The sequence below is a fragment of the Schistocerca gregaria genome, chromosome X, assembly GCF_023897955.1.
Source record: "Schistocerca gregaria isolate iqSchGreg1 chromosome X, iqSchGreg1.2, whole genome shotgun sequence".
NCBI lineage: Eukaryota > Metazoa > Arthropoda > Insecta > Orthoptera > Acrididae > Schistocerca > Schistocerca gregaria.
Window position 1 is genome coordinate 692,735,686 of NC_064931.1, and position 24,300 is coordinate 692,759,985.

Below are 24,300 nucleotides of genomic sequence, written 5' to 3' on the forward strand. Positions count from 1 at the left end.
TATTACACAGATAGTAAGACAAATCTTCGGAAATCACTAGTATTGTCTAGAATAGAACTGAAAAATTCTACTACATTCGCTAGATATTTGCATGTAACATTGATGAAATATTCTGATCAACCAGTGTTTAATAAGTGATAATGAATTGGAAAATTGCATTTTCAACTGCAAGATTATTATTTTATGACTAAATTACAATGGCTCTTGTCATTTATGTTTTGGAAAACCTGCTCTTTTCAGTCTGTGTCTCTACTACAGCAATGAGAGACTGTTCACATTCTTGGTGTTTCACTAGCTGTGACTGGTCTAATTTTCAATGGCATTTTGAGCTCACATTGTCTGTCATTGTATGTGGTTTTGTGCACATTAGCCTTTCTTGATTGGAACTTTTTTTCATAGGTTCAGAAATCTCCTTGTGGATGTTCACATCCTGAAATCAATGCTGTGTTGTTCTCTCTTCATTAATCTGTTTTGGGGACAGCATTAATGACACCAGTCTCAAGAAAAATATTGTCCAAGTTTATAATTATAAAAGAGATGTGTTGCCTACTCATAAAATTGACAAGTATAAACATTGGAGATGCTCCAGAAATGTAAATCATATCCAGTAATTAGCATTTTACTTTTTGGTATGCTTAAGACAGAAATACACAAATAATTGTGACAGTTCTTGATGTATGATCTTTAGTTTACAGTACTCTCTAGTCAATAAATCTTGTTACGGACATACGAACAAGACTTAGTGACACATACTTTTGGTATTCTGACCTTTGGCAGCCACTTCTTCTAGACAGATTCTGTACTCGCTTTGCAGCTGACTCAAGGAACACATTGGTTGATATTCTTCCTGCTAGTAATATAGCAGAATCTTGGGAGCAACACAGGATATGCTTGGTAACTCCGTGAATGACTAGTTACGTTCTGGATGGTACAGAATTATATTGCTAAATTAACTCAATCTATTCATATCATTTTCATTGAATAACCTGAGTGATTTGCACATAAGATGTGAAAAAAGATTATCAGTTTAATGTTTTTAATCCAAGAAAGTCATTGTACATGGAAATTGCAGTTAATATCATCTTTTATGTTGTGATATAACAGTAATAGCCACCACTGCTTCAATAGGGGAGAGCCAAATGCTGTAGCTCTTTGCCAGTTGTGATGTGACATCACTACCTGTGAAGGCTGCTTTAGCTCACATATCCAGTGTCACTGAAAGATTTTTATCAGTTTTGTGACAGAGCTACAGGCAGACAGATAAAAATCAATAATGAAATCTTACTATTTTATGTATAAACTGCCATATTTCCATACTACTTGAGTGTGACACGGTACATCAAGTAAATGTAGACCATTTCAAAGTCCTGAGTGAATAATATCTTGCTAATTCACGCTGACATAGGCTTGTTTGTGTTAGAGAATCCTTATGTTGTATTACAATAGACTTTTGGTGTATGGTTTTTCTGGTGAGCAGTATCTCATTCGTATTACTGCAGCATGTAACGCAATAACTTTTTCTATCATTTTGGATTAGAAAGAAATCAATCAACAGCAGATGATTCTTTCACATTATCTAAAACAGTCTGACAATGCTCAGATGTTTTGCCCATTCCACACCTGTATAATTCTACTGGATCTTAGTTAAAGATGTCCAAAACCAGGTTTGAAGTGCATTTTCATCCAGAAAGGTATTTCCTAGCCAGTTCTCCAGTAAGAAGTGAGAATGGTGAACATTTGCCATTTGAGGGTATAAGATTAGATGGAATAAGTGCATGAGGTATGATTTCAGACTAACTATGGACAGTTTTGTTTGTGAAATGAGTAGAGTTCATTATAGAAGCAACACCTGATGCAGTTTTGTAGGTTGTGTGTATTACGGCATGATCGAATGCATGTTAGTTGTTGGCAGCAAGTGCAAGCTGCGATAGGCACTCCTGGGGAGAGTTTCGTAGTGTGCAATACCCTTTTTGGGCCACGGGATACAAACTGTTGTGTTCAGACTACCTTTTGCTCAAGTATACACCTTTTCTTAGGCCTCGGCTATTAATTTCATGTTCATAAGTTAAAGGCATCATAACTTGTCACCAATAACAGTATTGTGCAAGAATTCTCACTGAGTGAGCTGATGATTTTCGAGCAAAAATGCAGCAGTGACCATCCATTTGATTTCTGTTGCTTCAAATTAGAGCATGCAGCACTCCTACTCCCAACTTCTGAACCTTACCTGTTAAATGCATATGTCAAATGATTTTTAAATTGTCACAGTTCACAACATATTTCTATTATGGAGAATTCTTGAATGTGGAAAATCATGCCAGAATGCTCTTTCTTGAAAACAAGAATATCCCTTCCTGATGCATGTCTCAAATGTTAGACTATTTTTCATTTGCAACTCTTCATTTTACAAATCTCGAACAATGTTCATAAGTTTCAAGCACACAGTATTGAATATTTAGGTGCAAAATAAATATCAGAACTGAAAATAAGAAAATTACAGTTGAGAATGCACTCGTAGCACTGTGCCGTGTTCACCTGGTCAGACGGCACCTGGCATTAGGCTGTGGGTGGCATATGGCCAGTAGCTACCCGAGCCCGGTAAGACTGGTGGAACTGTTTGTGATGATGTCATAACTCTAAATGCGCTGCAATGACATGCATGCATTTATGGTGATAATTTGACAACAACTTCAACATTTCGTCAAATGAAAGTAATGCAAGTTCCTGGACTGGGGCTAACTAGAACAACTGGTAGGTCCAAGGCGAATTCCAAAAAAAGCACCAAATCTTCAGTTGCATCATTGTAAGGGGGAAAGAGTGGTGGTTATGTTGACAGCGTGGAAGACTGCACAGGTAGTGTGGCTGACAAGATCGTGATAGCAACCGTAAGAGCTTGTTGCTGCTTAAGGAGAGATTGGAGCACTGCCACTGTGGTCACAAGAACTGAAGGAACAACCAAATAGACTGAGCCCACAGAAGTGCAAACCAGACTCATTGCCAGTTATATCGTACTGTAAGACACAAACAACAGCATGGTCACAATGAATCAGAATTAATTATTCTTCCACATACAAACAAACAACAATTGAGAATGTAGACATAAACATAGAAGAAATAATCCAAGTACTGATCTGATACATGCAGTTGCTGACAGTAAGTATGAACACAACATGGGAGCGAGTGCCTGCTGCACTGCGCTTATAAGGAGGAGGGCTCTGGTAGATGGCATGCCAAATAACGTGCCGTGTGCACAAGGTGTGGCCCACAGCAGGTGGCCTCTGATGGCCAGGCCATGCAGTGCCGTCGGTGGAATATTCCAAGTGTAGCATGCCAGTGGCCTGGTGCCACAGTGCAAATCCAAGTATTATGTACAGCGTTATAGCAGTTACGAGCTACATATTCAAACTGAAGAAATTGCAGATAGGTAGGAAATGGGGCCTGGTTAAATTTAAAGAACCGGAGGACATTGAGTTTGAAAGGTACCATTAGCCAACAATTAATAGAAATGGGAACAAAATACAATATGAGACAAATGGGTAGCTTTGAGAGATGAAATAGTAAAGTGAAGGCAACTAAGGATCAAATAGGCAGAAATACAAAACCAAATAGATATCCATGGACATTGCATGAGATATTGAATGTAATTGACAAAAGGAGAGAATATAAAAATGCAGCAAATGAAGTAGCCAAATGTGAATACAGACATCTAAAAAATTTGAATGAAACTTTCACTCTAAAGTTGAGTGTGTGCTGATATGAAACTTCCTGGCAGATTAAAACTGTGTGCCGGACCGAGGCTTGAACTTGGAACCTTTGCCTTTCGTGGGCAAGTGCTCTACCATTACCTCAGATGGTAGAGCACTTGCCCGCAAAAGGCAAAGGTCCCGAGTTCGAATCTCAGTCCGGCACACAGTTTTAATCTGCCAGGAAGTTTCATCTAAAAATTTAGATTGACAGGAAGTGCACAGTAGCAAAGCAGTAATGGCTGGATGATAAATGCAAGGCTGTAGAAGAATGCCGGTCTAGGGGAATGATACATGCTGGTTATAGGAAAATTAGAGAAACCTTTGGAGTAAAGCAACTGTGTGAATATCAATAGCTCAGATAGCAAGCCTGTACTAAGCAAAGAAGGGAAAGGTGGAGGGATTATATAAAAGGTCTGTATAAGGGAAACAGTGGAGACTATGTTAAGATGAGGTGGAAGATACAATACTGCAAGAATAATTTGACAGTGCACAGAAAGACCTAAGTTGAAACAAGTCCCCTGGATGGCATCCCTTCAATTACTGGGAACTCTAGGAGGGCCAGCCATGACAAAATTATTCCACATGATGTGCAAGATAATGAGACAGTGGAAGTACCATTAAACCTGAAGAAGAATGTAATAATGCCTAATCCAAAGTAGGCAGATGCTGACAGTTTGAACATTATTGAGCCATTTGTTTAATAATCCATAGGTGCAGAATACTGGCATTATTTATTTACAGAAGAATGGAATAACTGGTAGAAGCTGACCTCAGGGAAGGTCAGTTTGGTTTCCTGATGAATGTAGAAACATGCGAGGCAATAGTGACCCTACAACGTATCTTAAAAAATAGACTAAAGAAAGGCAAACCTACATTTATAACATTCATAGACTTAGTAAAACAGTTTGACAATGTTGAAAGGAGTACACCCTTTGGAATCCGGTGGTAACAGGGATAAAATACAAGGAGCAAAATGTTATCTACAGATTGTGCGAAAACCATAGTGCAGCTGCAAGAGATGAAGGACATGAAAGAGAAGCAGTGGTTGAAAAAGGAGTGAGATGGGGTTGTACCTTCTGCCCAGTGCTATTGAGTGTGGACACTGAGCGAGCAATAAACGAAGCAAAGGAGAAATTTGGAAAAGGAATTAGAATTTAAGGAAAAGAAATGGAAACTTTAAGGTTTGCATCAAATTGAAGAGAAAAGAAATTTATGGTATAACCTGACTAAAAGAAGTGATTGATTAATATGCCACATACTGAGGCATCAGGGAATAATCAGTTTGGTAATGGATAGAAGTGTCAGGCAAAAATTCTAGAGGGAGACCAAGGCTTCATTAGAGTATTAGAGTTCAAATGGGCGTAAGCTGCAGTATTTGTGCAGAGATGAAGAGGCTCGCTTTGGAGAGACTATAGCGGAGATTTGCATCAAACCAGTGTTTAGACTGAAGACCACAACCACCACCACCACCACCAACAACAACAACTACAACAACAAAACCTAACCTAACATGACCTTTCACTGTTAACAAAAGGGGAAAAATTAGTGATCACAATACCATTGTAGTTGCAATGGTTACTAAATGCAGAGACAGTTTTCTGTTTCCTGGCACTGATGAGCAAACACCAACAAGAGTTGGAATATTTATCTTAAGTAGAACATATGTAGACAAGTTACACAACATTCATGAAATATTGGGAAAACAATTCATTGCAATGTTGATAGAAAAAAGATTGCAGAATACCAACAAGCAAATGTTACCAGTAATTTGTGGACATATACGTTACAGCTAGAAAGTCTAGTGTAAAGTAATTTACCAATCGAAAAGCTTTTATAAAATCATACAAGATTCAGATTAGCATGAAAATAGGTAGTAGTACAGGGAAGTTGAAATCTTAAAGTAATCATTAGTGGTGGAAGATTGTAGTAACATTCCATCCTCTGAATGCTGAACAAACTCTGACGATTGGCAGAAGTGCCAAACTCCAGCGTTGAAAAATAATTAAGACTGTTGAGACCAACTAATATGCCAAATACTTCAGAAAATCCTATCAGTGTCTACAGTTAAGTACACAATGCTGTCAGCTCCACCTTAATCTAAATTTCTTGTGAATATCTCAAGTAACTAAAAATAGAGCCTACTCTTGTTTATAAGTGGGGTAAAAGAGTATATACCCACAATAATAGATGAATATAATAAATTTCTGTCATAGGAATCTAGAACATATTCTGAACTGTACCATAAAGAATTATTTAGGCATAAAAGCTTTTGATTAAAATTATGCATCAATTGAAATTTCACCTATGTGAAATGCAACTTATCATCCCCTCCCCCTCCCCAACCCTCCCTTTCACATCCCCCACATTTTATTTTGCAAATGATGGAAATATGCCAACAGAAATATTACATATTCCTAGACTTCTGAAAGAAATTTGACACTGTATCTTTTACTGACTGATATCAAAATTAGCATTATTGATCTGCCACTTGACTATATCATAATAATTAATATCTAGTTTCTTGAAGAATCCTCAAAGCATGTAGAGGAGCGGCAAAGTATATTGCATTCACGACACTTCTGAAATTTTTTGGGTATTACTCCAGTGTTGAGGTACTCACCAGTTTACATTAATGTAGAAATTATCAAAGAAACTGTTGATAAGTCTGCTAGATATGTGGCCACTTGATTAAACTCATATTGAAGTGTTACAGAAATGCTCAGAAAGCTGACATGGACTTAAGAAGTAAAATTACAGAGCTCTTAAATTATGTTTAAAGCTGCAACATCTGAAGCAGATTGCAAAACAGTTCTGCAGCCTTCATCTCCAATCTCTTGGGAGTAGTATAGTAAGAAGATAAAATAGATGAGGGTGCATATGGAGCTACACTCATATTTCCTTCACACCATTTACAACCTGCACAGAAAAGGTAGTGATGGTGTGAAGTACACTTTTCAGTTCTTTAGAAAAGTTATTTAGATGAAGAAAATGGTGTGATGTAAATTACATGAACAAAACTTTAATGTTAGAGCTGATTTTGCTAAATTTTCTGTTAACCATGTTAATCCAAAGAAGCAGTTTCATCCAAAGAAGCAGCTTCAGTGGGGTGAGGAGCCCAAAACATGTGTTATTGACAATTGGAAAATTTTAATGTCATTCAACAAGTCTACTTTCACAACTGATGTGTGGGTTAGTGATGACTGAAATGGAGGTGGGGTAGCTGTTGTTGTACTTTCCACTCATGACCTATACCCATTTCCAAAAATTTACAGGCAGTATTGTCCCCCAAGACCATAGACCAAAGAAGTTTCATACACACTATTAATCAACTCCCTGTAGTCTCTACTCTTCTTTTTGGGAACTTGGATATGAAAAATGCATTTTGTGCTCTCAGTACACCTTCCCAATAGGTAGGGTAGTCATGAGTTTCTCTATTTACGAAGGGCCGAGTGAAGTAGTGCGATTTTTAAGACACTAAACTCACTTTCAGGAATAATGGGCTTCACATACCCATCTGGACATCCATTTGAAGGTTTTCTACAGTTTCTGTAAATTGGTCAAGGCAAATGCTGGAATTATTCCTTTCAAAAAGGTATACCAGTAGCCTTGTGCGTGGACTCCAAAGTACTTGTCTGTGATGAAACATTAAGCAGTAATCTATCTTCTTTTAATTCAGTAGATGTTAACAGATAGAGCAGTCCATGTAAGAAAGATAAAGAAGTAAGTATCCAGAATATGGTGAAACATGTCAGCAGGATCTAAGCTATTGAAGTAGTCATCCCATAATACTTATAAAAGCCCATGAAGCAACCTGTTACTCAGTAGAATGAAATGTCTGTCTGCAGTTGTATGAGAAGAGAGACTGGAACTGATTGTGACTGTTGCAGTATTTTAAGGTGCAAGGATTGCCTTACAAATAGTCACAGAGACTAAAAGGCAGTTATTTTTAAGAGTTCCTCAACTCAATAAAATTTTTAATCAGTTTTAAAGAAGTATGTGGAGTATTTCTGGCAAATGTAGTGGCCCACTTATAACTAAGTACCAACACAGGGATGCCTCCTAAGTAAACTTTGACTTGTAGGTGAGTCAGAAGGTGAAACCTTCTTCACCATTACTGTCACAACACTCCAGCACTCATTCTCCCTTCACCATCGAGCTGCTATAGGCAGTATTGGTTGTGGCAGTAATATTGATAGAAACTGTGTAAATGTGTTTTTCTGTTTGTAAACAGTTTTTAGCATTGTATGAGGCACAAGATGTTGCACCAGCTTCTGACTGAATAAGATGGTGTTATGGTGGAGCATCCTAATAATGGATTTCAAGTGATCCTGCTAAAATTTTTAATGCAGTTTTCTGGACATGCGGTAGTGTCAAATCTTGGAAGTAAATGACTTCGCTTCTGCTATTAAAATTAAAAAATAAGTTGTGCATGAACTAGTAGCTATAGCTGCAACACAAATTAAACATCTATGTAAAACCACAGAGCACATTATTAGTTGAGAATTTAGTGTTTCAATTCTATGTATATGTGTACTTGTCAATACTAGATTAGAGATTCCCTCATCACTGTATAATTAGTTCCTCCCTAAATTTGTATCACAAGAAATCATGCTGACTTCTCAGGTTTTCATTTTTGGCCCGTGTTTTGTTTCGTCTCCTTAATATGACAGTCGAGGATCCCTCAATACTAGAAGCAGTAAATAGTGAAAAGTTTGTTGCTATAGACCAAAAGTGAGACATAGATGCTTGATTCATTTCAGTACATTTCTTACACAATACTATTTTTTCTCACTAATGTTTTTAGCTGTTGTGGGCTTGCTCTGCAACTACTTGTTCATTCCAATGCCTTTGGCACTCTTTTATCTTTATTCAGGAAAATCTCCTTCTCTACGTGATTATGTTAAGGTTGTTCTTACTCTTTAATTACTTGAAACACAGTACCCTTTGTCCAATTAACTGCTATCATAGAAAATGATGTGATCGGTATTGCAGAGTCTTTGATAGTACAAAAAATTATTTTCATAGTTATGTACTACTTTAACTTACAAATCTAACTATTGCTAGTAGTACAATAGACCAAACATGATCAGGCCAAGACAACAACAAAAAAAAGAGGGGATAGCTCAAAATGCAGATGGAAGAGTGGACAAAAATAATTTTTAAATTCATTGTTTTTAATTCTGAGAAAGAGCACCATCTTCTGTAAATATGTTGCAATGGAACCAAATTCAAAAATATCACAGGAAGAATTAATTTCAAGTATTAAAACGTTATGCTTTATTAGTTCACCAGCATGGAAAGTTACAGCAAAAGGACATAATTAGCCAAAAATACACCATTGACACAAATGTGCATAAAATCCAAAACTGCTGAAATTATATCATTGTTAAATGAGTTTCTTTTCCCCATAGCTTTAGGAAAAAGAATTCAGAATAGTAACAGAATGTTTAGCAGAAGCGTGTGTTTTAAAGGCATAACCAAACTGTAACCAATCATAAATTACTCTCACTATCAGTCGATTGCAATTGTATTTATTTTTATCACTTTGCAGTGTTTCATTTGTTTTCTATTTTGCCTCTTTCTGTTTATGTTTAATGCTTACATAATCTTGTTCTGTTAGGAAACCTACAAACATTCTAATTCCAGTCTGACCTTCGTATTCTGTCTCTGACAACTCCACCAAATGCACTATTTGACTGTTACATCCAGGTTCCTCACAGGCACCCATAGATCTTGAGTACTGGGTTATTAACAATCAAAAATGAGTACTGGGTTATTAAGAATCAAAGTCCATTCCATTTAGCTTCCACAATTAATGTGTGTTGGTCACCAGCTCAAAATGTGTGCAATTGTATCGTCTTCATGTGTGTTATCCTACCAATCAAGACAATGATCTGACAAATATAATTTTCAGTTCATTTATTGTCAGTATTTCATCACTGTTATTGTTCTTGCTTACAGTTTTAAGTTATTTTGCTTTTATACATATAATTGTTTTGTGTGTGTGTGTGTGTGTGTGTGTGTGTGTGGAGTGGCTTGAACTGCCTGAATTAATGGCTTTTCTTTGTGGCACATTGTTTTACATTATTCATCATTATTGAGTCATGTACTTATTGTAGTGCTTAGTAGTGGCATCGGTGGGATACTTGGGCACTTCGTATACCAGAATTTGCTGCTCTCTGGTGACAAAAGAATTTTATTGTGCCAAGGGCTGTTTTATTAGATGTCACAATGATTGTGATGTTTCTTTCATACACTTAATAGGACCACCGAAAGTGTTTGTTGGACAGATATTTAGAGATAAGGTGGTGCTTCTGTTTTAGTCTGGGCGATGGTGTGGTTTTTCCAGTCCGGGCTCAGCACCAACCCAGCTCATACAACTCGATGGGCAGTACACAGACCAGGTCAGAAACATATGCTTTGTAAACAGCTTTAGCATGTTTCCCTGTGTACTCCAAGTCCTATGGTATGTCACCTTCAGTTTCATGTGTCACTAATATAGCATCGGTAGTGCCAGTGCCAGTGCCAATACTGCCTGTAGACAAGATGCAGTTGTGCTGAATGATCCTAATACTACGTTTGTGCTTCAGGGAGGACTCATTTGAGTGTACAATATTATCATCATACTCCATATGGTTTGACATGTTTTGTTGTCAAATGATTCATAGACTTTGTGGATGGGTTTAATGAACCAGCAGAGGTTTTGTACACAACTACTGTGAAAGATTAATATTAGAGTGTCACTTTTAAGTTACAGTTTATGCAAGGAAGTAGTTACCTAATACTGCATATTTATTTATGCCTGCAATACAATGAAGCAAACTACAAACTTAATGTGATAGATGTCTATTTTAAGTGCATCAGTATGAAATGCAACCCTGTATATGATGCATGTTTTTCTCTTGGCATTAATATCTCTGCTGCTTGTTGTTGTATAATGATGACATTTTGAGATACAAAAACATTGAGCATGTTGTGACCAAAAGAAGCAAGTGTAGAGGCAGTTAATCCATAACATACATCATGCATGTTGAATACAGTTTTCATTGCAAAAAGCATTAAAATATGATGCAGTTGTTTCTAGCTTAACATTTAATTATCTTTAAACTTGTGTAGAATTTTGTAATTTTTTTCTAATAACAAAGTCAACTGTTCTATATGTTGTATTTCTGTATCTTTCAAAATTTGGTGCAGAGCCATAAAGTTCACAAAAATTAAAATTATTGCCAGTGATATTCAGTTTCTTCTTATTATCTTGATATAATCTTCTTGTATAGTGAGCTCTATTCATTCTGCAGATTTGCATGACTCTTTCAAACAAACCACTCCAAACTGCAGTTTTCTTCATGTCTATAAAGAATCATACAAGAACACATTATTATGAGCAGATGCTCCAAAATGGTACAGTTTTGTAAGTTCAATCATTGGAAACATTGTAGTGATACTAGGAGCACCTATCTTATGTCAGTTCACCAAAGGGAACACGTCAGGATTTTAGGTGATATTGTGAAAACACTTTGATGGAAAACAGAATCTGCTGAAATACTGTAATAGTATCACGTCACAATATGGTAGCTTGCTCAAGAACCCTGTGAAGAAAAATTTGCTTGTCTCAAAAAAATTATATTCTCCATTACAAATCCAAACAGTTGATGCACTATTAAAGAAATGTGCACAAAGTAAATCGAACTTCTATTTACTGGCTATATAAACTATAATGTTTCCCACTATAACATAGTCTATTCATGACCATATCTGAATTGTCTTTCGTGTCTTTCTTCAACCTAGTCTACCAGGTGTACCGGTATGAAATGAGCGTTTTTGTGAAAATGAAAAACTAATTTAGAATTGAAAATTAAAAACATTTTATTCAAAGTACTGACCATTGCTTTCTGTACATTTTGACCACTTTTCTGGCAATTTGTGGACACCACGACAATAGAAATGTTCGTCTTTTGACACCCAATTTTCGACTTCTTCGTAGGAATCTAAGTGTTCCTCAGCCAATGCGTGTCCCATTGATGAAAACAAATAGTAGTTGGAAGGGGCCAAGTCTGGTGAATGCAGCGGGTGGGGTAGCAGCTCCCAGCCAAGTGTTTTGATTGTATCCTGAACCAGTTTTGCTTTGTGTGCAGAGTTTTGCTTTGTGTGCAGGTGCATTGTCGTGTAAAAAAAAATTACTTTGCCATGTCTTCTGGCCCATTCTGGTCTTTTTTCAATCAATGCATAGTTCAAATTGATCATTTGTTGTCTGTAGCGATTAGTATTCACAGTTTGACCGGGTTTTAGAAGCTCATGATACACCACACCTTTCTGATCCACCAAACACAGAGCATTGTCTTCTTGCCGGATCGATATGGTTTTGCACACGATGTTGATGGTTGTCCCAGATGAACCCATGATTTTTCCTATTTAGGATTCTTAAAATAAATCAATTTTTCATCGCCAGTAGCATTTCGATGCAAAATTTATTTTCTTTCATGTCGTTGAAGCAAAATTTGACAAATGGTTTTTCGGTTTTCTGTCTGTCTTTCATTCAATTCATGTGCCACCCATTTTCCATACTTTTGGATCTTTCCCATAGCTTTCAAACAGTCAGAAATTGTTTGTTGTGCAACATTTAGCATTGCTGCCATTTGCCTCTGTCTCAAAGTATCATCTTCATCCAATATTGCTTGCAATTCGGCATCTTTGAACTTTTTCGGTGGTCTTCCACGTTCATTTCTTACATCAAAATCATTATTTCTGAACCTTTGAAACCATCTTTTGCATGTTGCTTCTGATAGAACATGATCACCTTATGCCTCAACAACCATTTGATGCAACTCTGCACCACTTTTTTTCAAATGAAAACAAAAAATTAATACTTTCCGCAAATCATCACTTTCTGGTAGAAAATTCGACATTCTTAACATGATGAAAACAAATGATGTTGTTTGTTCCATGACTTAATGTGTACTAAATATCTGTGACAGATGTCATATGAACCATAAAAAATTAAAAAAAATTAAGGCTCGTTCACAACAAATGTTCTGTATCGACAGATTTGTATCTTAATGCTCATTTCATACCAGTATACATGGTACTTGCAGATCTACATCTAAACTCCACAAGCCATGTTCCAGTATATGGTGGAGTGTAGTTCATGTACCAGTGTCATTTGGCCCTTCCTTCCATGTTACAGTTACACACAAAGTGTGGGAAGAAATACTGCCAATACCCTGCATGAGCTCAAATTCCTCTTAATTTCACATTCATAGTCTTTTCATGGGGGGTATATAGGGAGAAGCAATATGTTGGTTTACTGTTTGAAGACCAGATTCCCTTGGAATTTTAACTCTAAATCACACCATGATGAATGAGTATCGGAATTTGCTGCTACCGGAGGTGGGTGAACATTTTGTGACTTTCATGTTTTATAAGTGAACCCATGATAAGATGTGCTTTTCTTCTTGAAAATTTCTGTGCTCCCTCTACCAGTTGTTCCTTGTAAGAAACCTAGAGTGAGGAACAATACTTGGATATATGTTGAAGGAAGATTTCTATAAGATACCTCTTCTTTGGGCGGACTATTTTTCCTGAGGATTCTTCCAATGAATATCAGTCCAGCATCTGCCTTTCCTAAAATTAGTTTTATATGGTCCTTCTGCTTTAAATAGCACTATACAAATAGTCCCAGATGTTTAATAGAAGTTGTTTTTCCAGTAACCATTTAGTAATTTTGTAATCAAACAATAACTGGTCTTTCTGCCTAATTATGTGTGATAATTCACATTTGTTTGTGTTAGGGCCAGCTGCCAAAACCTGCACAAACTATTGATCATCAGAAAGTCTTCCTGAGCTTTTCTGCAGTTTTATGCCATTGTGACTTTTCTGTATACATGAGCATATCCACAAACAGCCGTATGGCATTCCCTACGATATGTACTATGCTATTTATATGTCCTGTGAACAGTTATGGTCCTACAAACCTGCTCTTCAGGTACGCCTGAAGCTAGTTTTATATCTGAAGATTTCTGTACATTAAAAATTAACTGCTGTAAACTATTCAGTACAACCATGGAGCTGGTCTTATATTCTGTATGCTTTTATTTTGTTCACTTCATCTTTGTAAAGTCAGGTCCAGTTCCTTTCATCTAAGTGTGATTTTAGTTCATTTTATATCTCACAGTCACGCATTTTGATATCTGTGTTTTTGGTGTTCACCTGATTGTTTAAAGGAGGAACTGTAGTATGATCTTCCTCAGTGAATGATTTCAGAATTTTCTTCAGCTTGCCCCCCCCCCCCCCCTTCCCCCCTCCCCTCCCCACCTGGGGTTGTTTCATATTATGTATTGGCTAAATTTTATGTCAGTCTGTCATAATTTTGTTTCTTGTTCCTGGACTTTTACTGTGTATTGTACAGGATGGATCACCTAAACCTTTGAGCAGTTTTATTTCTTGAACGTTGAAAGATGTTGAGACACGGTTTTGGTAAGTGATCATAGGTAGAGGGGCACATAATTTTGTTGTGTGGGTAATAATCTTAATTATTTTATGAATCAAGATAGCAAAGCAAGAATAATAATTTTAAATGGAACAACATAATTTTAAATGGGATTTGAAAAGATAAGTTCAGTGAAATAACAGTTGTAAATGTTAATGTTAAAACTTTTCGCTGAAGTATCCAATAAATGTGCATTGACTATTGTGATGTAAACACTGCCAAGTAGGGCTCTCACCTGAGTCTACATTGTAATATGCAGCAAGAAGATGGACCTATGTTATTAATAGTCACATTCATTTTTAACAAAATGACCTATTTCAGCTAGCATCAGTCATCCTCAGATCATAAAGTGCAAGGCATGGCTCGATGCCACTACAGTGGTGATCCCATTGCGTCAATCAGTTTGAATAACAATTTGGTTTCTCCAGTGGTGGAATTGAACCACGTCCTGCATTTTGTGATCTGAGGCTGTCCAACACTAGCCGAAACCAGCCATTTCATTATAAATAATTCTGATTGTGTGAGATAATTAAATTATTTTCAAAACAATAACTCACTGTGGTCCCCTGCTCAACAGAAATATTGTTCTTTCCTATATATATTACCACTTGGTCATACATTATATGACAAAGATACAAGGTCAGGTATGATTGCCGTAAATGGAGCAGCTGTACACCAACTTCTATTGCATCAGAAGGGGCATAGGAAAACTACTTCAAATGTGTGTGTATATTCATGTTTAAGTAACAATTTTTGTGGAAACAAGTTAACAGTCAAATGGCTTGATACAATCATGGAGCCAGACATGGAAGCCCTACTGAGTGGTGTTTACACTGCAATAGCTGATTCTGGCTGCCTTGCCATTCACATTTTTGGATATTTTTGTGAAAACTTTTGGCGCCAACATTAACCCAAGTGTTATATCACAGAACTTGTCTTTTTAAGAACTTTTGAATGTCGTAAAGTTCATCGTTTAAAAAGCAATACTTGCCTCAATATGTCACTTGATATGGAGTTAATACTATAACATGTACAACAGAATCACATGACCATCTGCTTACTAAAATTTGTGAAAAAGCTCTTTCCAATATCTATTTTAGTAGGAGATAGTATGGACAGAAACGAAAGCAAAAATTGTCAAGTAAACATTGGGCTCTAAAATGCATACCTTAGGAGTTATTAGCACTTTTTCAGTAGAGGAGATGTGTTTCACAGTAATTTTGGTCCATACTGCCACCTCTCAAGATATGGAAAGCGAAGAAGAGGAGGTTGACTGTCAGTGGTATCCAAATGATCTTTGCTTGTAACTTTTGACTTGGTCATTTCCCAGCCAGGGGGCCTTACCCCCAATTGATACATGTACCCTTCTTCATCAGCCATGAAAGATTTTATCAGTCATTGTGCTAACCAACACTGTCATCAAATTAGATTGTAGTTGTAAGAGAAAGTTGCAGTGAATGACCAAGAACTACATAAACAACAAATATTGTTTTATTGTGGACAAAATGGACAGAAATGTTTCATACATCTGGCATCGTGCAAAATATAATCCCAAATCCCCAATATTTTTTTGCCAGTGGTGATGCAACGTGTGTTTTCGAAGTCCACTTTTTGTGCCTGTTTTAGTTGGTGGGACACTCCATCTGCACACGTCATCAGAATCAGAATACTGTCACAACGGAAGTATCCTTATGCACAACTGAGAGTAGTGACAGAGTGGTGAAGACACTTGACTTGTATTAGGGAGGGCTGGAGTTCAAATCCTTGCCCAGGCATCCAGACTGCAGTTTTCTGGGTTTTCCTAAATCAAATATCAGGATGATTCATAAAAGGATGTGACCAGTTTCCTTTCACGTCATTCCCTGGGCTGAGCTTGTGCTCCACCTCTAATGACCCCAGTCATCAATAGAATGTTGAAGTTTCATGTTACTTCCTTTCTTCATTATGCATAGATAATGCAGTCACACTTCTAGTACATGTGCATCATTGTTCAGTAACACCCTCTAACACCACCACTGGTGTCCACTCTGAGTCTGGTAAAGTTAGTCTATTTAGCCACATTTGAAGATGTCAATTCAATCTGCTTCAGCCTGATATGAGACAACACTCACATTCGGTGTCTATACTGTTAATTTCTATGACAGAACAGTCATTTCAGGCTCGAAAACTGCAAATCTTACATATGATAGCAATTTGACTTACATTCAGTTTGAAACATGGTGAGCTTATAGTTTCATGTGCATGTTCTATTAACTAAACACCAGTGTTCATAGGTAGCCTCTTTTAGTGGCATTTAGTAGTTTACGACACACATTTTCAAGTGTATTTGCTGCGTGTACTATATTTTCATCTGTATGGAAGACATAATGCCATTGCAACTTGTGAAACAGTCTCTGTACATTGGCTGCAGCATTTCAGGAATATGTAATTGGCATTTTAAGAAGCTTGTTAGAAATGTTAACATGCTCTTGAAGAACTTAGATGCCAGTCTGTTATCATTAACCCCCTAAAATCCTGGGTCATGAGGTTGTATTGTGAGCCTTAAGGACAATGAAATTACTGTATTGTATTAGTTTATTGTGTTGTAATTGAAGGTACAGGAAAGAGCCACATCAAAGAAACTTTTTGAAATTTTGATAGAAAGAATTGAAATCCAACATTTGGAATGTAAGTAAGGCTTACCAAGTTGTCTATCTGTACAAGGACATACACACAGTTGTGATAAATTCCATACAGTGCATATGTCTTAGACTCTTATAAATACATTTATTGTATGTTAAGGCTCATATAGCACTTTACTGTGCTAAAATAAAAACTTTTCATGCATATAACTATTTGTAGGGCTATCATCCAAGGGCTTCACAGGCACATATATTGTCTTTTATATTATACCATTACTCCCATTCCATATTGTGACTTAATAACCTGGATGAACAGCTTAAGACGACATTGTTATTAATGTAGGTACACCACGATCATTATTCGCCTTGTGATTTTGTTGCCCCTCATACACACTGTGTCTCGTGTTTGACAGCTGACAAAGTGTGTAGTTGTCTATTAGCCGTGTCATTTGGATCCTTTTTAATTTGAATCATTTCCCTTAGTTTGCATTTCAGTATCTTTCTCTTCCTGTAATGTGGACATCTTGACATTCAACTTCTTTCCCAGTCATTCTGATTGTTTAGCTGTAGCTAGTTTTCTGTAGTGTTTTAGTCTCAGATAACACTTCTGCTCCACCATGCAGATGCTAATAATCTCATACTTTTACCTTTGTAGACATCCCAGTACATGATGCCCACCTTGTAAATCCATACTGTGCAGAGTGAACCATGACTCTTTTGTTGATCTTGCTAGACTACTGATTTTGCAGCTGCAGTGAAAGATTGCTAATTCTCAGCTGATCGCTATCGTACAACACTAGGATCCCTTTATTTATTTATTGTTCAGATAACTCAATATATATCAGATGTAGCCTCTTCAAGTTATTAAATACATCTCTGTCCAGTGCTGTCTTCTGCCAGTTGAGTTCTTTGTCCCAGCGATCAGGTGGTCTCCCTAGTGGTCTTCGTTTTTCTCTGGCACTCCACTCTGAAACTGATTCTGTCCATCTTCCATCCTTCATTTGTGCAATATGTCCTTCCCATGTTGTTCTCATCTAAATTATTATTTGCCATTTTGATGCCGTTGTAGGAACTGCACCACATTTTGTACAACTCAATGCCAGGTTTGACACAATACCTTTATGAAGATGCTGATTCTCACCCAAAGATACGTCACCTCCACATATTCTACGCACAGTATTTTTGGAAATGAAATCACAGAGCATGCTAAGGTTCACCATAATATTTCCAAACGAATGTTCATCGCAACAATCTGACTGGGAGGAAATGCCTTGAAGACACTGCAGTTTCTTTCTTGATGTGCTGATTTTCTTTATTTCTAACGTTCTTGGATCCTTGACCCACTAACCTCATTTATCTTTACATATTTAATTCCTCTGAATTTTAATTTAGGTAAGAATTTCTTTATTTGCGACATTTTTATGAAAACACGCAGAACCAAAGGAAATACAAATCAACATGTACTTCACTCACAACTAACTTCACTAAGTACAACCATTAATGTTTGAAAACAACAAACAAAATCAGAAAAATGAGTATCGATAGTAGATACAAGGTAGGAAACATTGAAGTGATAAAACAATAGGAGCATGAAATAATACACAAGGAGTAAAAGAATGCTGTGCATTATCTCTGCATGGCGCAAAAAGGAAGACATGGCATTTAAATGCCAGATTGCACAGTGTCAGAAAAACCATCGTATCTCATGAAAAAATTGTTGTATTTATATAAAACAAAAACTGTTTCATGCAGGAAAGACCAGGCATTTCAAATATGCTAAAATCTAAATATCAAATTTTTGAAGCCCACTTGCCCTCTGTCTCCCCTTAACAGCAGCACTTTGCATTTTAATTTATCCAAACTCATTGATGTAAAAACTCTTGACACTGGTGAAAAATAGTATAACTTATTGTTCTTGTTTACAAAATAACATTCTTTTGCAGAAAATCATATGTTCTTGCCAAATTAGCAATCTGCAGTTCATTCACCTTGTACCACAAAACTGAACTAAATGTCAACAAATACATGAAACTCAATCAAAAGTATGCAAAGTTTCAATTATCTTTATGTAAAAATATCATTAGCAGCCTCTGATTTTGTAAATAAAACAATAGGAATGGAAATATAAAGCTGTAATGTGTGTTTATGTGTTTCTGTTGAAGTTGCCCAACTTGGACAACTCAATGGCAATATAGTAAAACTAATTGTTTTACTAGTGTCATTTTCCCAATATGCTACAGGAGTTATTCACAGAATTGAAGTATAAAACGTGTTATCTATTGTAATTGTGAGTTAATTTCAGGTTCACTTTTATGAAGCTCATCACTTTCGGGGGAGGATTGGGTAAAGAAAATTTTGTCAGCAATAGATTTTGTAGGTAGTGATGACCAACTCTTGCCCATTTTCAAATCAGGTGTCATATATGAAAGACAAAATGGCTTTCCCTTTTCTCAAGCCAACATAACAAAGTGAGTCCAGCTAATGCATGACCCACCTCATTGAGAGTAAGACAAGTGGCTTCCTGGACCACCCCTATATTATTTATTGTAAACTGAGAATATTATGTTCAAAATGACATCCGTGATCTGTGTACTACCTGTCAACATATAATGCAATATAAAAGATTTAAGTTTGTCTAGAAATTAAAAAATCTCTTTCAACATTACGTCATGAGAAGCTTCATGAGTAGTCTGCTCCAGATCAGTGTATGCACATGAATATATGTATTGTCATGTCATCAGTATTACTGTAGAACTTCTTCAAAATATTTTAAACTTTTCTAAGTTATTATCTATACAGTGGTGTCATGTATGAGGCTTAAAAAGAAAGATAGGTGATAGGGACTGTAAGAAAAATGGAATTGTCAAGTTATCCCTCTTTAGACATCTGCTAAAAAAAATGGCACAAGTTGTGGTTAAATTGCTTTGTCTTATACTGTTCACATGCTTAGATTGGAAATTCATTTATTATTCAATATAATCTTAGAACACCTCAAAAAAACAACACACAATCATCTTGTGTGGCTTTTTTATGCTTTTCTGCTTAGTGACTGAGATTCAGGTACATAGGCCTCCACTCATGAACAAAGTTAAATTTATAATGCACTGATATGCTGTGAAATTCATTTACCACCTGCAAATGAGTGGCCCCCAGTATTGTGTTAGTACTCTAGAAATCAGTTTCCACCCCACTAATAAATTATAACGAAGGTCATGACACTATTTTTAATTGATTAATATATTCAGCCTAACACAGTTGTAGGCATTTATGGAAACCTTTTCCTCACAGGGACACACAGGATGGAACAGCATGTCAAGAAGGTTCAGCATTTTCAGACTCTCAAACAAGCAATAGAGGGGATTACCATGATCCTCATCACCACCATCCAAAACAGCCTCTGTGTGATCATACAGCAAATTGACATGCATTCTTTTCAGCATTTGATTAAGAAACTTTGTACCACATAACAAAAGTGCCAAAGGGAAATTGCAGGCAAGATAAAAATAAACTTTCAAACATATTTTGAATATTTTTTGAGATCACCTGTTAAGTTCACAACAGCAGTTCATTATATCTTCTGCTGGACCATATTTGCATGATTGTGCTGCACTGTATTATGTTGTGTGTGTGTGTGTGTGTGTGTGTGTGTGTGTGTGTGTGTGCGCGCGCATGCACACATGTTCAGCTGTGCACTTTTCACAGCCTACGAAGCACTGTTACCTGTCATTGTTGAGCATTAAGACCCAATATTACTATGTAAATTTTAACTGAATTTAATGTCAACAGCAGTACACGTTGTCTTGCCACGGCATTTGTACAGAAATGCTGCAGAATACTTCAGCTACTCATATGTCCTAAATCCTTATTTTATGAAATATATTTGCAGTCCATAAAAAGAGGTGTGTGGGTGATGTTGGGGGTGCGCGCAAATGTGAGATGCAATTCAGTTGTGTGTGCTGTGAGCAACTTACTGAATGAATCTGTTGTATGACTGTTGTATATTACTGTGCCTTTTCAGTATATTATAAATTTGTCTTCAGTTCTTCTGCTACCTTTTTTTGTTAAACACAGTTAAAATCTTATTTACCAGTTTGATACCTCTCCATTTTTACAGAGTAGTACATCATGTTAGATCTCATATTTAATTAATAAAATATTTGACTTTTATTTTTGTATCGTATTATTTTTGTAATAAAAATCCAATGTTTTGTAAACTTATAAGGCAAGCTCAGATTAACAAAAATTGTTACAGAGCTTAACATATAAGAGATGTACAAAGTCACTCATACCCAGTATTGAGACTTAAATTATGAATTATGTCCTAAAAGTTCTCTGTCTCACAAAGACTGTTCAATGCCCACATTAAAATGAGATTTCTCCAAATGAAGCATCTGTATCAGCTTCAACCTATAATTCGATTTTAATCCTTGATCTTGCAGCTATATATTGTGATTTGGTAACAAAATGTAATATGTGGATAATCTGGCAAATGTAGAAGTGAAAGTTGTGCAGTTCAGTAGGAACTATTTGACATATATTCTCATGATGGAAGAAAACTTACTTGTTTGTAAGTTGTGATTGATTAGTCTTACACAGAAGTTATAACTTCCCAGTGATGCTTTTGCCATCATGAAGATAGTCTTTGAGCTCTACAATGTGAGAATATTGGAAAATGGCAGTTATGACTTTTGCAAAAAATAGATCATTGTTGCTTTTTTCAACTGCTTCCTTATCTCTGGCCTGTGATAATGAATCCGTGTTTCATCTGCTATTATGAAATAATTGAGAAACTGGCTGAAATTAAATAAATCCAGACATTTTTAGTGCTGTTCATTTGCATGCAAGTTTTTGGTCAGTAGTTAACATGGAATCTCTTGAGCAGAAAGGTTTTTTATACCCAAAACTTGGGATAGAATAGGGTAATCACAGCGTTTCAATATCCATTCAGTGTCAGTGAGCTTGTGTATCTTCAACTGTTGATGACTGAGTGCTGCATTGTGAATTCCTGCAACAGTCTTGGTGGTCACGCAGGTTTCTGAGTGTCCCATGTGCCCGTTATTCGGCAGTGAGCACATGACCTCACTTACAGACTGTAACTCATTTCTTAACCTTAGCAAATAAAGGGAAATAATCCTTTAATTACAAGTCTATGTCCTCTTCTTTTAATATTCTATGGGGTTAAATCTCTTAAAATTAAGTACTTTATCACAGCTCATAATTCAATGTTATCCATTTCACAAGAAAGCTCTTTGTTTCTGAGTAACTATTGCAATATACATCAGTTTGAACCTGCTCGCTGTATTCACTTCCCTTGTGCAGTGTTTACCCCCCTTCACCACCTCCCTCCTCTTCCCAACATTACCAGACTGATTGTTCCTTGACACCTCAGGACATGAACTATCAACCAATAGCTTCCTTTAGTCAAGTTGTACCATACATTTAACTTTTTCCTGAATTTGATTCAGTACCTCCTCAATAGCTATTTGACATACCTATTTAATCTTGCATCATTGTTCTGTAGCACCATATTTGAGAAACTGCTATTCTCTTCTTGTCTGAACTGCTTATTGTCCAGGTTTCACTTCCATATGTGGCTGCACTTCAGACCAGTGGTAGTAAACCTGGTCTCTACCGCCCACTAGTGGGCGTTCCAGCTTTCATGGTGGATGCTAGGCAGCAGGAGTTTTAAAAACATTTTCATTAGATTATCAAAAATTTCTGATGTAAATTATTTTGTAAGTAATTATTATTACATGCTTTATCTTGCTATCAACTCGGCGGGTGGTTAGAAAATTTTACTGCTAACACTGATACAAAAGTGGGCAGTACGTAAAAAAGGTTGACTACTCCTGCTATAGCAAATACCTTCAAAAAAGACAACCTGACACTTAAATTTATGTTAGATGTTAATAAATTCCTCACTTACAGAAATACGTTTCCGTCTGTTGCCAGTCTGTATGTTATATTGTCTCTAATTTGGCTGTCATCAGTTATTTTTCTGCCCAAATAACAAAAATCATCTACTACTTATAATGTCTCATTTCCTAACTTAATTCCTCAGTATCACCTAATTCAAGATGCTTGCAATACCAAGTCCTGTACCATCTCTGACAGAATTACAGTGTCATTAGAAAACCTCAAAGTTTATGTTTCTTCTCTCTAAACTTTACTTCTCTCTCCAATTTTCTCCTTGCCTTCCTTTGTCACTTGCTCAGTGTATAGACCGATGCTACCTTCAGAATTCTAAAGTGTGTGTTGTCAATATAGGTTTGCCGTTCCTTAACATATCCTCTAAAATAAGTCATAGGGTCAGTATATCCCTGCAAGTTCATACATTTCTCTGGAACACAAATTTATCTTCACAGAGGTTAGCTTCAACCTTTTCCATTCTTCTGTAAATAACTGATGTCAATAGTTTGCAACCATGACTCATCGAGCTGATAGTATTCACACCAGACTGTACCTACCTTCTTTAGAGTGTGAATTATTACTTTCTTCATGTAGTATAATGGTATTTTTGTCTACCTCATATGTCTTGCACGTCATGTGAAATGGTTTTGTCATGGCTGGTATCTAATCAAGGGGCTTCATTTCCACTTAGATGTTTCAGTGCTTTGTCAAATTCTTCTCACAGAATCATATCACACATCAAATCTTCATTTATTTCCTCTTTATTTTCTATGGCATTCCCTTCATGTTAATTTCCCTTGTATTGCCCTTGCTGTATTTTTCTTCTAACTTTCTCATCTTTCCTTTCTTTGCTTAATACTAGCTTTACATAGGCTCTTCTGTGTAATGTGCCGTCTCATTCTCAACTGTCAACATATATTCATTTAGTCATACAACTAGAGATAAACTGATGCATCAGAAAAATGGATCATCAGTTATTAAAAGTAATTTTTTTACAGTATTTACACACTTGACATACACACACACATGCATACGCCAAAATCATATAATGTCAGTACAGTCATAGTAGCATTTTCAGTGTACCACTTTTCTGAATGGTTGTTAGAGATTGACTTATCTAATTTTCACCATACCTCAGCTGAATCCATTCTGCTTCTGCAGGTTGTACTGATACACTGAAGTATTTGTTTAACTTATTACCCTTATGTTCACAGTTGTCACGTTAGGCATAGAGCAATGTGAGCACAACATAAAGAAAAAAGTTAAGTGGAGTCAGAACTCGTGTTATTATTATGAATCCACATGGTTATTTATGAAGTTTTGCTGCAATAAAGTTTATTACCACCATTTACATCTTCTGAAATTTCAAATGTTATCAAAGGAAATCTGAAAATGTAAATGCCAGGTTTACAGAGTAGAGAGCCTTCAATGTATCAGCAGCACTGCGTAATAATATTTATTTGCAAAACCAGTTCAGTCACCCCTCTGCTCTCCCATGTGACTGTGCACCTTTCATTACACCAATTCAGTAACTGCT

At 36.4% G+C, this 24,300-nt stretch overlaps 1 protein-coding gene across 5 annotated transcripts in view; it reads left to right on the plus strand.

Moving 5' to 3' along the window:
- LOC126297552 (palmitoyltransferase ZDHHC15B) overlaps positions 1-24,300 on the plus strand; it is a 264,807-nt gene that overhangs the window by 212,605 nt on the left and 27,902 nt on the right. The window contains exons 8-9 of one of the 5 annotated variants that reach the window (XR_007552542.1): positions 10,070-10,150; positions 20,142-20,345. The exons of 1 other annotated variant lie outside the window; for it this stretch is intronic. Coding sequence is in view for 3 of the 4 variants with exons in the window: in XM_049988479.1 (XP_049844436.1) it covers positions 10,070-10,150; positions 20,142-20,274 (214 nt within the window). In the remaining variant the exon portion in view is untranslated. Of the gene's footprint in view, positions 1-10,069; positions 10,151-20,141; positions 20,374-24,300 lie in introns of those variants that run through there. 3 more of the 5 variants (XM_049988479.1, XM_049988478.1, XM_049988481.1) reach the window with 3 other exon arrangements.